Raw genomic sequence first — 16264 nt, 5'->3', positions numbered from 1 at the left:
GTTTTGTTTTTGTAAATATACATTATTGGAAATAAATTGGACATATTTAAGTGATGAAGTGTATACCCTTTCAGCATGTATATTTTGGAGTTAGGTTTTTAGTCTAGAAGTTGGACATATAAGTATATTTTGACTTATGAAACACCATTGAAAAATAAAATTCAGAAAACTTTGATTTTTGTGTTAATTGATCGACCGATTGAACCAAAAGAAAGTATCACCATCAAATACAATTGGTTTGTCCAAAGATTTCTAAATTCTTTTATATGTAGTGTCATAACTCAATTTTTGACCTTTCTATTTTAATTATTATTATTTTATTTACTGAAAAGGATATAAAAAATGATGATGAAAAACAAAATGATGAAAAGCAAGTAAAATGAAATAAATGAAGAATGAGTTAAAATTTGGGTTAAAGGCAACATGATTGGAAGTTTTGGGGTTTAATTAAACTTTGGAATTAATCTAATTAATCCAATCAAGGATTTAATTGGAGAATCGATAAGTTTTAGACTTAATTGGATTTTGGATTTAATTAAATTAATGAAATCAGGGACTTAATTGAAGAAATAGCAAAGTTTGGGGTTAATTGGGGGCATGATTGCAAAACAGATTAAAGTCTGAGGATTAGTTTGTAAAAAGCGCTGAAAAACAAGGGTCCAATTAGAATTTATCCAGGGGCTTGATTATACAATTTCAGAACTTCAGTGACTAGATTGCAAATGGCCATTCCCGTCACACAAACGGCGCCGTTTCTAGAAATCAGTCGTCGCCTTCTGTCTCCTTCCACAGGAACGGTTTCTGCAGTAATGGCTTTGAAGCCGTTTCAATTGTAGAGATGATTGGCATTCTCTGGCTATAAAGCCAGAGAAGATGAGAGAGCGCAGGGAGGGGAGAGGAGAAAAAAAAAAAGAGGAAAAAATGGGGGGAAGACAGGGAGAAAAAGCCTAGAACGAAGAAAAAGGAAAAGAAAAGCCAAGAACGAGAGAAGAGGAAAGACTGAAGAAAAACTGGGAAGAGTGAACCGAGAGAAAAGGCCGGGCACGCGAAAAGAAAAATGAAGAAGACAGAGGAGGAATAACAGAACCGGGGAGAGGAGGAACAGAAAAAAAAAAGCCAGAGGCTGGGCAGAGAGAGACGGAGAGAAAAACAGAACCGATAGACTGAAAAAACCTGGGGAAAACTGAGAGAAGAGGAGACCCAGAACCGTGGAGAAGAAAAGGCCACGAAGGGCAGGGGAGACTAAAAAACGGGGAAAACAGAAACAGAGGAAGAACTGAAAAAATGGAGGAACAGACCAAGAACCACAAAAAAATGAAGGACGAACAGTGACCAGAAAAAGAAGAACCACCCGAGAGAACCGGCTTTGTCTTCATCTTCAGAAGCAGCAGACCAGGTAAGTAAACTTCTCTTTCCCTGCTTTTCATTTTAATTCACCGGCTACTGTTTACTTTGAATTTTAATTCACACATTCTAACTCATTTCCTTTATTCTGCTCATGCACGCGTGAAATCACTTCACGCGTGCTTTCTTTGATTTTTGCCCAGCCAGGTCACTGGCTTGGGCCAGTGACCGGGCTGGGCTGGCTGGGTTCAGCCCAGCCCATGTGGGCTAAGTTGGACCCAGCCCAAAAAAATAAAAAAAAATAGAAAAATAGAAAAACAGAAAAATAAAAAAAAGTAGAAAAAATAAAAAATATGTATGCATGAATAAAAATAATGTAAATTTATTGGTTTATTCACTGACGCCAGAGTCAGGAATAAAAATATTGGTTTAAATTTATATTATTTTTATTCATTGTATTTTATTTTATTTCGCTAGAAAAATAAAAAAATATGTGCATGCGTAAAAAATAAATTTATTTTTATTCACTAGGCGTTAGAGTAGGGAATAAAAAATATTGATCTAATTTTTTTTTTCGTAGCTACGAATTTTTACCAACGCCAGAGTTTAAATTATTCGAGCTCGAATATTCACTGGCGCTAGAGTCAGGAATATTATAAACAAATCATCATAGCATAAGCGAATAAATGTTTAGCAATTTAAGACAAAACCAGCAATGCAATCTGCCTCAGGCAGAACGTTTAAGGGGTGATAATATCTTTCTTTTTACGTAACCAATCCCGAGTTATAGAATTTCTGTTGACCAGTTAGGGTTCCTAGTGACCATAATACTAGGTGGCGACTCCTTGAACAAAACTTTTTTCCTAAAAGAACAAAATGCCAGATATCTGTTCTTTTTCCACAATCAAGGATCACTTTTTAGGGTCGCCGCGATGTCGGGTGCACATGTAGGTCTATTGCTATTGAAAGAGGATTAAGAAATGACCTATGTGCTTTTGTTATTGATGATATATTTAAAACTACGGGTTTCTATATGAAAAAACCCGCATATCTAAAATTGATTAAGATGTTTTTTACAAACATGAGAATTAATATTGAGCCTAGTATTTAGTAGTTTGCAAGACAAACCAACTGTATTTGATTGTGATGCTCTAAGTGAAATATTAGGTATAAGTAATGAAGATCCTAGAGTGTTTAAAGTTAAAATAATACGTACAATTGAGGGATTTATCTATGATGATGTTATTGTATTGCATACAGGTAGATATGATTTCTCTCTTAGAGAAAAAATTAAAAGCCAATACCTTCTCTTAAGACCTAGAATTTTAGTTAGGATAATAGCATAAAATATTTTGCCTAGGATAATAGCACAAAGTATTTTGCCTTAAAAAAGATATTTTGATGAAGTGATTTTTATGGATTTGTGCTTAATCAATTGCATGATTAGAGGTCATTCGATTAATCTACCTTACATAATGATGAGAAATTTGATCGTGGCACATGATCAAAAGCAAGAATATCTTTCCTATGGTCAATGTCTAACCACAATTTTTGAACATTTGGACATATTGTTAACAGGTACAGATAAAACATCGTATTCGACATTAATAAGATAGATAATAAAACCCTCATTAAGATGAAATTTATGTTAAATAAAGATTGTGCTTGGGCATCTAGAGATCAAATTAAGGTTCATGCTAAGGAATAGCATGATAAGGAGGAGGAATAACATGTTGGTAGTGATTGTGAGTTTGAGGTGATGTTTGAAACACAACTGCATGCTTCCTCAACAGAAAAGGCTTCAACTAATTCTTGGAGATCTAGGATAGAAACCCATCTAACATAGCTTAAAACAAATATATATTACATTCGAGAGACATAAGAGAATGTAGCCGGCAATGTGATGAAGATAAAAACGACAATGACTAATCTCTTCTCTCGTTATCCACCACCCTAGAATTTGTACCAAGCGTACTTGCATTCTATTGTTTTTCATGTCTTTTTTCATGTTTTTATTTATTTTTATTTGTAATGGATATTTGTGTTTTGAAGATTATATAATGAACTTTTTATTTATTATGATCTCTATTATATATTTGCTTATATTTATCTCTCTATAAAATATTTTTGTTAATGACAAAGGGGGTATAAATGGTATGTAAAATGCAAAAGGGGAAGAAATGTATTTCAATAATATGCATACATTTAAGAGGAGATATTCAATTTTTTTTAATGTATAAGCTATTATTGAAAATACAATCTTTTCATATTTACTTGGATTATGCTAAATCGTTAATTTTACAGCATTGCAAAAGATAGAGGAAGACATTTTTTTTATATCTAAGTTACATATTAATTGTCATCATAAAAAAAAAAAAGAAATTGTTGACCTTTAAGTCATACATTTATATTCTTATATATTAATAATAGCAATAATATGGAAATTGGATTAATAATATGCATTGGTTGAGAATAAGTTTTAGATATGTTTAAACAAACATCATATCAACAAACATGAAGGATTTCATAAAGAAATCAACAAGTCTAAAAAAGAAGCATATTGAAGACTTACATTTAAATTTCTAGTTTAGTGCTTTAAGTAAATCTATGTATCTCATGTTGATAGAACAAATTAAAATAAATGTACACACATTCACTATGCACACTTAAAAGGATTGATTAAAAACCTAATAGATCGTTCTAAGAATTTACCTAGGTTAAAACTAATAAATTTAGAATTTTACATGAACTAGTTGATTGGTTGACTTAAACAAATAAGGTGGTCGACCAGTTGTTCATTTGTGATCAACACTTGAGGAATTTGCAGGAACTAGTCAACTGGTTGACTTAGCTAATTTTAAACGATCGACTGTTTCAGTCATTAGTAGGACTATAATAGCTATAAACGATTGGTTTTTGTTAAAAACATAAAAATAGCTTCTCTAATTGGAAAATCTACGAGAGAATCTAAATCTATATAATATACAATCTATTCTAAATGAAAAAAGGCTACAAATTCATTAATCATTGATTATACTCTAATTAATATTATTAAATTTTTATATTCTAGCACATGAATGTTTAATCTCATTCTCACTACACTTAAATTCCTTTAAATTCTATAAATACTATCTTATAAGATATAAAAATATTAAAATTTTAAATTATATTATTCACTCATATGAAAGATAAAAAAACCAAACTAACCTCATAAAAATATATTAGAAATTCTTACTCTTTAGACACGATTTCTTTCTCTTCCATCTCAATATCTCTCTCTTCTTGTTCTCTCTCTTCTCGGGGAGATCTGAACCAAATCAAGTTGCTAATTGATCTCTCCCTTTTCTCGTTTTGGCTACAAGAATTCATTTTTTCCAGTGCTCTCCTAATCTGCTGTGCACTGCACTGCTATCTCCAATTTCTAAATTCTAGTTAGCCCTAAGTCCCAGATATCTCCAATTTCTAAATTCGAGTCCTAACCCTAAGTCCCTAGATTTTCTGTCAAAAACCAAAGCGATGCACTGCACATTCAATCTTTATCAAAATTGATTCAAGTCTCACTCTTGTTGGGTCTTCTAGCCGGACTTGCTCTGGAGAACCGGATTCTTCAAAGGTGTATCCACATGTAGTATTAAATACAAGAGCTTTTTAGTAATTAAATAAAATTTAATAGCAATTTTAGAAATAACCTAATATAAATTTTCACAAGAGCAGAAACAAAATAAAAATATTAAAAAAACTTTTTAACGGAGAGAAATGAAAAAAGCGAGTAAATTTAAAAAGATTTTTTATAATTAATCCTAAATAAAGACGTCAAAAATAAAAAGATAAATATATATATATATATATATATATATATCTTTTTTTTTTAAGAGAAAAACTAGCTTTCCATTTAAAAAAGCCATCATATTTCATTACTACACAAGTCCAATAAATATTGCGTGCATCTGCAGAGATAATCTTAGACTGAAAACTGAAACCAGAAATTGAATACAATAACTGAAAGGCAGATTAAACAGTGTTCGCGAAATCCACTCAATAACAAACTAGAGCCATTCCCATTTTTTAATAAGACTAACAATAAGCATTACAAAACGGCAATCTCTCCACTGACAACTTAAGACCTTGGCTTCTCCTTCTTCTCTTTGAAAAGTGCAAGAAGTGAGACTCCAGAAACCTTCACAACCTTGAATCTAACACCAGGAATATCACCAACAGCATGACCTTTACGTCCAAATCCAGCAATCAACACCTCATCCTACAAGTACAAATTATGTTCTAGGTTATCAGCAAGCACAAAAGGAGCATGAATGATCCAAATCAGTTAAAGCGCACAAAGAGTACTCACATTTTCTTCAATATAGTTTAAGCAACCATCATTTGGAACAAAAGCAGCAATCTTCTTCCCATTTTTGATTAGTTGAACCCTAGCACACTTTCTAATAGCAGAGTTAGGCTGCTTGGCCTCAATACCTCTGCATATATAGACATCCAATGGTACAGATTGAAACAGATTAGCATTTAAACTTTGGAGTAGAAAAAAACAAAATGAAAGCATACAAAATACCATAAGGCAGCCCTACATCTTCTCAAGAACAATGCCTTTGGCATGAGATGATCCAGCAAACGGTTTTTTCCACTCATTGCCAAGGTTAGACTTCTTGTAAGATTTGTCAGCCCACCTCTGCCTTCGGCGGTGGGACTTAAGCTTGCGACCAGCTCCCATACCACGTGTCTTACTGTAATTCAGAAAAAAAACCCCATCAAATTTAAATGGAGAACACCCAAACACTGTCCTAAAAACTAACAAGTTATGCACAGAGGCAGGGAACTTTCCATATCAGTAATCTCACCAGGAAACAATACACAATACAAGTAATGCTAGTTCTAGATGACTTATGGTCATTAAATTTGATTTGGCATGAAACCTCACCATCCCTAACCAGCAAGGTTGCGAATTTCGTTTCTATTCAAAAAAATAAATAAACAAAAGGACGCGCCCTTTTGGGAGGGCAGGAAAGATCCCACCAATGCATTTTCTAGTTGATAGAAATGGATTCAAATTTAACAGGTCAAAGAGATTAATTAAACTAGATTCAAATACCAAAACATTGAACAGCCTAAGAAATTTCTAATTCAACCAAAATTACTGTTTAATCACTGCAAAGCCTACTCACAATCCAATTTACAAATACCAGATTTAATTCTCAGAAACAAAACAAGGAGATGGCATCCACCATGACTAAAACTCGTTTCAACATACAATGAAATACACTAAACATCAAGTGGCAATATTTTCATAAGCCGATAGCATGGCTTAAGGTTTAAAACTTAAAAAGATTTTCAACTCTTTCCCATCTTCAACTTTCTCAGCTACCAAGCATGCCGTTATTATGAGAAAACATTAATTAAGATACCAAAAAATACAAGATGCAAAACAAATAGAAGGAGCTCTAAACATCCCAGAGTCAAGAACAGTAAAGTAGCAGAGTGATGCTGAAGGAGAGTGAGAATCGAGGAGAGGAAGCGTACCCCATGGTTGCTGAGATAAGTTGTTCGACGGCGAGGAGGGTTTTGAAAGCTAAGGAGGGGGAGGAGCTGGAGCTGCTGCTGAATAAAACCCTAACCCTACGAAAGAAGTGTATGCTGTGTATATATATGAAAGATAGCAGTGGGCTGTTTCTGCAAGGTTTATTTCTCTTATGAGCACTTGTTGGGCTTATCTTCGGCCTTGTAGTTTTTCATTTTGTTTATCGGCCCATAAAAGTTAATTTGTTTTCCAGCAGAAATAAAAACAGGGAAAGAGCGTTTCCTTATCCCTTTACGACAGAAAATAATCTTCTTTTTTTAGAATTAGAACAAATAAATTGATTATAATTAATAAATTCTTTTAAAATATTTTAAAACAAATCTTTATAATTATAATTATAACAACTAAATTAAAATATATATATATACACACACACACTTAAGTTGATTATAATTAGTCTAATTTCAATAAAGAAAACCATTCAGATTTTAAATTTGAAAAAATATTATTTCGATAGAGAGAATAATTTATTTTTTGAAAATAATTTTAAACAAATTTTTATATTTAAATAATTTAAGTAATACATGCATAGCATGAGTTAGAAGACCATTTATCTCTTATAATGCTATGAAGTAACAAAGATGAGCATTCCTTAGGTATTAATTTGGCCATAGTTTAGGAAAGAAATTTCACTTTCCTTTTCTTTCTTTTTCTAATTCAAGTTATTGTCATATATGATGATGCATCTATTATAATTAATTCGGTGACACATAAATCCATTATTTTTTAAAAGAAAAAGATAAATAAATTGAAATCGATCATATTCATCTAACAAGTTGCAAGGTTAAATCTTTTTTTGATATTTAAAAAAAAACACTTTTTAAATTGACTTGAATTAACCCATTCAAGTCGAGTCTTGAATCTGGTCGTTATAACTTTGCTTGGTATTATGAATTGACATATTTAAATTCAATTGCTATGATTTTATAAGTTTTCTAGTCTTTGACCCGAGCATAAATGTAAATTCATCGAGTTCCTCATAGATATATGATGCGATGTGGCATGTGGGATGCATGGCAAGCCTGTATGCACGCCCATATTACTTGATAAGATAAAACCAGACAAAAGGGATAGAAATACGAGTTCAAAAGCCTAAGATCAAAGTGTCAAATTTGGCCGCAGTTTAAGGTTTGGATCAAGAAGCCATATCTTCGTCTTCAAAAAGCTTGGCCTTGTAAAGCACACATCAGGTGCCCGATTGGTTGCCTAAAATGAAAACATTCATGATTCCTCACTTCACACTTGTAATAGATGTCGATGTGTTTCAGAGCGTAAACTACCTTCTATTGAACGCATCGTAGGCAGCTAAGAAATGGCGGCACTGTACGAAGAAGAATGATTGCATGGGCACATGCTCATGGATACTGTCTGCGGTAACACTCTGGGGGTTTCTTAGGATCAATGGCATAATTTGCTGTTATTGGAGATATACAGCGGGGTGGATTGGATAGCTGTGGGAAATAAAACAAGCAGAGGCATCGAGCAAGCAAAAATATATAACAACAATGAAGGAATGACGAGACAACTAGCTTGGTCTCGGACAATACAAGAAACACAAATTCATGAGCCAAAGTAAACTTGGAATGGAGTTCCCGCAACATATCGTCTCCGATACTACAATACAAGTGTTCCTATTTTTCAGATTACTTGTTACAGATTAATACATAATCCATGCTGATGGCATACTAGCACAGATCAACTGCTTCACACAGTGAACTAGATATGGTGGAGAAAATCAAAGCCACTGCAACCATCAGATGAAACAAAATGGAACCCCTCAGTTCATCATTTTCCACAAAACTATACAGTAGTCCTCAAAAGAACTCAAGTCTTTGAAACAAATTTATCATCATATTAAACTTAGCTGCCACCAACCAGTCCCTGCAATAAATAAGAACAAGGACATTAAAAGATGTGCGAAAATAAAGCAGTCAAAGCAATATAACAACCATAAAATGCATTGTAACCTGACAGAGAGCCTGGCTACTTCTGACCCCTCTTCCACAAGACCCCAATTTTCTTCAACATGTTCCCGTTTTTCTTCTTTGGAGAGTCGTCATCCATATCTTCAGAGAAGGGCGAACCCATATTTCCAGGAATAGGATTATAGTTGTTGTCTAGAGAACCTGTTCTCTCTACAAATTTGCCATTGTTCCCAGTTGAAAGCATAGCAGCGGCTGCCTCTGCAGCTTTCCTCCATTGGTCTGACTGCACCTTTAACCTCCGCAATTCAGCCTCCATTTCTGTGTTTGCTGCCTGAGCTGCATCCAGCTGCTCAGTCACCCTTGCTGCTCTTCTGCTACTTTTATCTGCTTCCTCTGTCAGATAACCAAGTTTCATCAGAGCCTCGTGTTCTGCAGCCCTTGCAGTTTCTGCCAATGCAACAGCTTCATCATTGACCTTACTTTTCTCCATTTCCCCCTTCTTGATTTCTTTCCAGAGTGTTTCATTTTCCTCTGCTACACTCTGCAACTTTGCTTCCTTATCCAACAAGCTTGCCTTCAACTCTGCCAGATCATGCTCTAACTTTTTCAGCTCCAATGCAAGTTCAGATTCCCTCTCACTTGGCTGATTTTTCTCAATCTTTAAAGCCAGTCCTTCATTCTCCTCAGAAATGCCCTGCAATTCAGTTTCCTTATCCATCAGGTTAGCCCTCAATTCTTCAATATTGTTTTTGGCTTTCTTCAATTCAGCTTCCAATTCAGCCTCTCTGTGGCCTGATTCCAACTTTGTACGTTCAACTTGCTCATAGGCGCTTCTAATCTGCAATGTGCTTTGAATATATTCTTCCTGGTACCTGGTCTCGGATGCTTCTAGTGCGGATTTCAACTGACCTACTTCATGTTTCAAGAGGTTCATTTCTGCTTTGAGCTGTTTTGTTTCCTCATTTTCTACACTTTCCTGCAAAACTTCAACATCCCCTGTAGGATTCATGACTGTTTTCCCACAAATGTTCGCTGGATCAGCTTGCAGTTTACTCACAAGTTCCTCCAAGGGTTTTACTTGAGCTCTTGATTGTTCCAGCTCCAATGATAAGGACCTGTAAGCCTCCATGGCTTTGACGTCATCTGCCTGCAGCATTTCAGCAGTTGCATTTGCTTCTTCCAATTGCTTTTGAGTTTTACTAACAAGTTCCAGGGCTTGAGCTTCAGACTCCCTGGTATCACTGAGCTCAGTTTTCATTTTTTCAACAAGGGAGAGAGTTTCAGTTAGTTCCAGTCTCAGCCCTTGTAATTCAGCATATGCTGATTCTGCATGTTTTGTTTGGGAAGCTTCAGATTCCACTACCATTTCCAGCTGATTTTTGAGCCTCTGGATTTCATTCATGGCAGAAGCCAGGGCTGCAGAATCAATTGAGTGCTGCTTCTGCATGGCCTCCAGTTCAGACTGCCAAGCTTTATCACGATCATGGGAGACTTTACGGAGCTCTTGAACACGGACATCTTCAGAACTAGAAAGCTCCATCAATTGCTGTTGTGATTCCTCAAATTTCTCTGACATGGTTAAAAGCTGCTTCTTGGTGTCTTCAGCTTCCTGATGGGCTCGTCTCTTCCATGACTCTGATGCGTTCAGTTGATCTTTTGCCTTCTTCAGATCCTCCTGGAGTTGTGCAAGCTGTGTTTCCAATTCAGATATTCTGCTTGGGCGCTTCTTCTGGGCTCGCAAGACAGAGGATAGCAAAGCGAGTAAACAACAGTAATTTATGAAAATATTATCAGTACGAAAAGTTTCTTCCTAAGAAAAATCAATTGTGATAATTTAAAAGTAAAGAATTGTGTCTAAAAACACCTGAATGGTGGGAGACAGGCATTTGTAACAGAGTAATATAAAAAAGCATCTGTGACTATGACATGGCCAACTGTAAAAAAACTCCCCCATGCAGTTCCATTTAAACATGAACTAGCTGTAGCTGAGTACCTCAGTTGCCGGACTTTGAGATAATCTGCGTTCAGTGACTTTAGGACTTCTGTCTTTCGGAGTCCTACTTGCTGGATTTGGGGAGACAGAGTTGTTTTCTGATCCAGGTGTTTTGAGTTGCCGAGTTCGAGGTGTTGCGGGAGATTTCTTCTGAGGCACTTCCAAAGAGCTGGTTCTGCACTCAAAGTTGGGTGAATGACAACAAGTATAGTTAGATATGCATGAAAATCAAAGGACCTACTTCCAAGTTCCAGCAACTGATGCTAGATAACTGTCAAAACATGGAGAAAAGAAGAAAAGAAAGAAGGATGCTATATAAGTTAGTAGCTGGGCCGTAAATTTACAGAATCTTGAGTAGATTAACCATGCGAGAATTCATGGTACATCAGTGTTATTAGGTGAAACAATTTCAATACCTGCCACCTCGTGAATGGGTTAAGTAACAATGCTTAGGATTCAGGGTATATCAGTGTGTTGTTAGGTGATAAATTTCAACACCTGCCACCTATTGAATGGATTAACCATGCTAGGATTCAACATTCACCAACCAAATGGATCTTGATGCCCCACCTGATTCACTATTATAATTTATTTGCCTTTGAGATAGTAGCCAAACTTTGTTGACAGTTGAGGTAGAAAAAATAGGTTTCTTACCCAAAATCAAAAGAAAACGAAATTACAAGGAAAAACAAGGCTTACAGGTAACCTTAAAGCAAAATGTGAAAGAGAGTATAATGTTCAATTCTTAACAAGAGTCCCCTAGTCACAAACCACATTAATTGTACTCTTTCTTCCACTTTCCATTATAATGCAGAGTAGAACCAATAATTTGTAATTGGATTCAGTTAGCTCGGTATCAGAACTTGATCTTTCTTTTCCTGTTATGGTACTAAAAATCATCCTGTTCCTTGTAACAATTTTTTTTTTCCAGTCCAAAGTCCATTCAATTGAATGATCAGTTGGATCCACTTTAAAATCATCAATACATCAATTGCAGAAGAGAAGTAATCATAATCATAGAATTAAATGGACTTGAATGAAAGCAGTTTTCTGAAAGTAGATCAGAAAAACAGTGCAGAGATGAGCAAGTCTACATTACATGAACAGAATATTGAGGTCACATTCAGTTAATGACATGAGAAAACAGATTATCTGGAAACAAACAAACACCAAGAGCAGGTAAAAACATTGTAACAAGGAAATGACAATCTTACTTTGCTTTTGGTGTCTGCATTATGCCTTCTATCCTCTTCACAAGAAGTACTCTTCTTGAAATCCCACCTGGCCCACACCACTTGCAGTTCTTCTGAGGAAATCTTTGGCTGAGAAAGAAATTCAAAAGAGAATCTAATATATAAAATTGTATGCAAGAAGAAGGATAGTGTGGTGTTCAAAACGATGACAGCCACCTCAAATAAGCATGCAAAAACCTAACAAACAAACAAGCAATACAATGCCTTCAAAGAAACTCCTCAGAAACTACCCCCACTACCACCAACCAGAACCACAAGACAAAATTAAAAACAAAGAAAAGGGTGTACTCAGAAGACCTCATCACGCATGATTACATAATCCATCTTTGCAACTTTCTTTTCTCTTTCCTTTTTTATCCCTTTCTTTTCACTCAAGCACTTTATGTTGTGCTCCAAAAAAAAGAACAATGGGCCAGAGCCAGATTAATGATGTTGGTGGCATAAATTCTCTGTTCATTTGGAAACTGCTGCGTCATTTTTTTTAGTATAAAAAATAAAGTTCCATTCTTCATTAAAATCCTTTTGCCTTTCTACTTGTGTATTTGGTGTGACAAACCCACTCCCTACGCACCATAAAAATTTTCCATTTGATGACAGTCACGGATATTTTATAACACAGCTACAAAAGGTAAGAAAAGAAAACGTATTAGAGACCTTCTATCTCCATATCCAGACACCATCTCTGTTTTTTTTTTAATCAAAACTTGCAGTATAATGTAACAATAATGGTAAATAAACATGGCATTGTCCAGAAAATCGACTGCCGGAGGGAAATTTGAAAAGGAAAAATTCCTTAAATCCTGTAGCATTTTCGGAACCTTCAAATCCTTGACGAAATTATAGTTTTGACAAACGAGAAACTACCTTGTACACCCCAAACACTACCCTCTCCCCAAAAGAAAAGGATGAAGAAAAAGAAGAATAGTAAATTAGTAAGGAAACTGAAAACAAATTATCAACAGCATATGAAGCACTCTAAACCATGGTAAATTCTCTCTTTTTGAGTTTTAAACGCTTAGATCTACAAAACAATGATCTAAAACAAGCTTACCTCAAAATAACCCAAACACAGAGAGTGTTGAAACAGAGATCTACGTCAAGCAAAGAACTGTTTCCCCAAGGGTACTCTGTCACATGACAAAAAAACCACTCAGGGCTTCGGTTCTTCTTTGAAGAAACTTTCAAAACTCAAAAGTCTGCAAACACTTCAGGCTCTGAACTTAAGGCCAACCACAGAAACCCCACCCGCATTTTTCAAGTGGAAGCAGAACTTTACTAGATAATGAGATATCTTTAAAAAAGAAACACAAAAGAAGCATTATTACTAAGAAGAAAAGAGGGAGAACAAAAAAAAAAAAAAGCAAACCCAACTTAAAAATCGACAGCACCTAAACCCGAAGAAGTTCTTTGAACCGACAAAAGAAAAAATTTGAACTTTTACTCGCAAAAAAACCAAACATTAAAACTCTAAAAAACCAAATAACCTCAAGATATGACAAATAACTCATAACTAAACAATGTGTAACAAAACAAAACCAGAACAAATTCACATTCGGAGCTTACCAGAAGATGTCTCTCTGCCTTGTAGGAGGCTTTTTTTAACGAAAAAAAAAAAGGGAACAAAACCCTAGTGTAGATAAACCAAACAAGGAGGTGGAGACAGTGAAGTAAAAGAGTAGCTAGTTGCTTGTGCGCTCAGTTCTCGAGACTCTCTCTGCGTGTAATTTGTCAGTCTTTACTATATTTTGTCAGTGGGAGGCAAGAGCTTACAGAGCAAATATATGGAGAGGTACTATTTAGGGTGGACCACGTTATTATTTTTTACGCGCTCCCCCACGCTCTCCTATTTTCAAAGATCCTCTCATTGTTTTTACTCGGAGGAAAAACAAAGAAATCATATTTATTTATTGGCCATGGGATTTGGAATCCCAATCCCTTCCCTTCCGTTGTACAAGTTGCCATTATAAGATTAGGAACGTTGTGAGAGCAAATTAATAAAATTACTCTGGAGAAACATAATCTCAAGAAAAAGGATAATAAAAACATAATTATTAATTTTATTTTTTTACTTGAGCCCTTAATATGTAAAAATGCTAAGCTTAGTTTCTTAAATCTACAGTCATGAAAAGCTTCAATGGTTTTGGCCTCTCTCGTCCTCTTTGCCACGACTACCTTTGCTGGTTGTTCCTTGTTATTATTTTTCAAACCATTAGGAATTTTTTTTTTTAATGTTGAATAATAAGATTGAAAAAAAATAGGAAAAAAAAACCCAAGTTAGTCAGTTTAATTTATGCTTCGGGTTATAAAACTATGATAATCTCATATAAAAAAAAAAACAAATTATAAATTCAATTCTCAATCAACTCAATGTCGTAGGTTACATTAAAAGTAAAATCAAATAAAAAAGACAAAATCAATGACTTGAATTAACCTGGGTTAACCTGTCAAACCCAAATGAAGAGACTGGGATAACTCCATAGAAAGGAAACAAAAAAAAATATAAAGTTCAATTCTCAATTAACCCAATGTTGAAAGATAAAATGGAAAAAATCAATGAGAAGAAAGGAAAAAAAAACTCGAGTCAACATGACTAACCTGTAAAACTTGTGACTTAGGTAATGAGATCATGATAACTTCTTAGAAAGCAAATCAAAAAATAATTATGATTATGAAGCCTAATTCTCAATTAACCCAATAAATAAATAAAAACCTAAGTTGACACGACTAACCCACAAGACTCACGACTAAGGTCATAAAACCGAGATAATTCCATAAAAAAAATCAAAGTAAATTATAAAGTTTAAAACCCAATAGACTTAATGTTGGAAGATAAAATTGAAAGAGAATATAAGTTGAAAACCAAAAAAAAAAATCTTAATTTTTTTTGAGGACTAAAGTGTGAAATACCTTGGCATTTCACTGTTCACTACTATAATGAAAATGACAAGGAGTTTCAGTATATTATTAAAATGGTAACTCGTGTTTCACTATAGGCCAATCAAAAATTTCTTAGCACACAAAAGAGATGCCGAGACAATGACAATATTTGTGAAAAAGTAAAAAAACCTTGATATTCAAGTTATTAACTCAAGTAGACCAAATAAGACAGGTAATCTAATAATTTTTTATTTTATTTTTTTTTAATTATTAAAATACTTAAATGACCCCACCCCAACAAATTAATTACAAAAAAAAAAACTCAACAATAAAATAACATAAATACCCTTTAACATAAAATACAAAATTAACCCCAGTTGAAGTTCAAAAATTGATTTATTTTAAAGGTAGTGTTGTAAATTTACTATACAATCTAAACACAAATTACTCATCCTACCCCTAATCAATTTTATAACACCAAAATTATCTCAAGAAAAATATTATTTTACTCTTAAATACATGATAAGGAGCTTTTTTATTTTATTTTTAAGGCTAAGAAGAAAAAACACTATTCTCATCCACAAATGGTGTCTAGGTGAACAATGTATTCTTCTTCTCTTTTAATTTTTTTAATAATATAATATAATATAATATAATATAATGGGTGTCCATCAGATTTTGAAACTGTGATTTCTAACTGGAGAAAAAATAATGCGACAACTCAACAGAATGGTTTGACTTCCAACTTCCCTCCCTGCCTTAGTGAATAAAAAACACAAAGAACGAATAATTGCTGGACATGTGGTCAAGGTTTATCTTGTTATTTTGCTATCACGATTTGGAGAATTCAGTAATTGTACGAACTACATATTAAATAATTCGATGAGTTTTTTTTATGTATTTTTATATTTTTAATTATGTCTAAGATACATTTGTATAATATTTAATTCATCGATATTTAATTTTGTTTAATTTTTTCATCTAAATTAATAAAATTATATATATTATTTTAAAAATGATTATACAAATGTAATTCTAAGTTTTCAAAAAAATTAAATTATTTATTGTTAAAATTTTAATGGTTAAATAATTTTGATTTTTATTATTTCTTAAAATATCTTGAGTATTTGTAATCATTTCTTTAATTGTATCCTTATATAAATAAAAGGTATTTTTAAATGAAAAATATAATTATATCAATTTATATCAAAAAATTAACAGAAGGACTTATTGGAGAGTTGAATATTATAAGGATATAATGGACACAATATTTTTATCGAAT

General features: G+C 33.8%; 2 protein-coding genes across 4 annotated transcripts; both read right to left on the bottom strand.

Moving 5' to 3' along the window:
- Positions 1 to 5311: 5311 nt before the first annotated feature.
- Positions 5312 to 7023, bottom strand: LOC133676751 (small ribosomal subunit protein uS12). Its single transcript, XM_062098485.1, has 4 exons — positions 6877 to 7023; positions 5928 to 6083; positions 5693 to 5819; positions 5312 to 5602 (listed from the first exon to the last, which is right to left on the bottom strand). The coding sequence occupies exons 1-4, from the start codon at positions 6879 to 6881 to the stop codon at positions 5462 to 5464; spliced, it is 429 nt and encodes a 142-aa protein (XP_061954469.1). The 5' UTR covers positions 6882 to 7023; the 3' UTR covers positions 5312 to 5461.
- A 1389-nt stretch (positions 7024 to 8412) lies between these two features.
- On the bottom strand, positions 8413 to 13865 carry LOC133677271 (interactor of constitutive active ROPs 2, chloroplastic-like). 3 transcript variants are annotated; one of them, XM_062099198.1, is made up of 6 exons: positions 13669 to 13865; positions 13157 to 13396; positions 12067 to 12174; positions 10853 to 11027; positions 8902 to 10588; positions 8413 to 8815 (listed from the first exon to the last, which is right to left on the bottom strand). In XM_062099198.1, the coding sequence occupies exons 3-5, from the start codon at positions 12084 to 12086 to the stop codon at positions 8918 to 8920; spliced, it is 1866 nt and encodes a 621-aa protein (XP_061955182.1). In that variant the 5' UTR covers positions 12087 to 12174; positions 13157 to 13396; positions 13669 to 13865; the 3' UTR covers positions 8413 to 8815; positions 8902 to 8917. The 3 variants fall into 3 exon arrangements, with proteins under 3 accessions (XP_061955182.1, XP_061955181.1, XP_061955183.1); XM_062099197.1 differs by having other exon boundaries at positions 13157 to 13232; XM_062099199.1 differs by lacking the exon at positions 13157 to 13396.
- Positions 13866 to 16264: the final 2399 nt, after the last annotated feature.

The sequence above is a fragment of the Populus nigra genome, chromosome 17 (genome assembly GCF_951802175.1).
Source record: "Populus nigra chromosome 17, ddPopNigr1.1, whole genome shotgun sequence".
Lineage (NCBI taxonomy): Eukaryota > Viridiplantae > Streptophyta > Magnoliopsida > Malpighiales > Salicaceae > Populus > Populus nigra.
The sequence above is the reverse complement of the archived record's forward strand: the minus strand, read 5'-3'. Positions and strand labels throughout refer to the sequence as shown.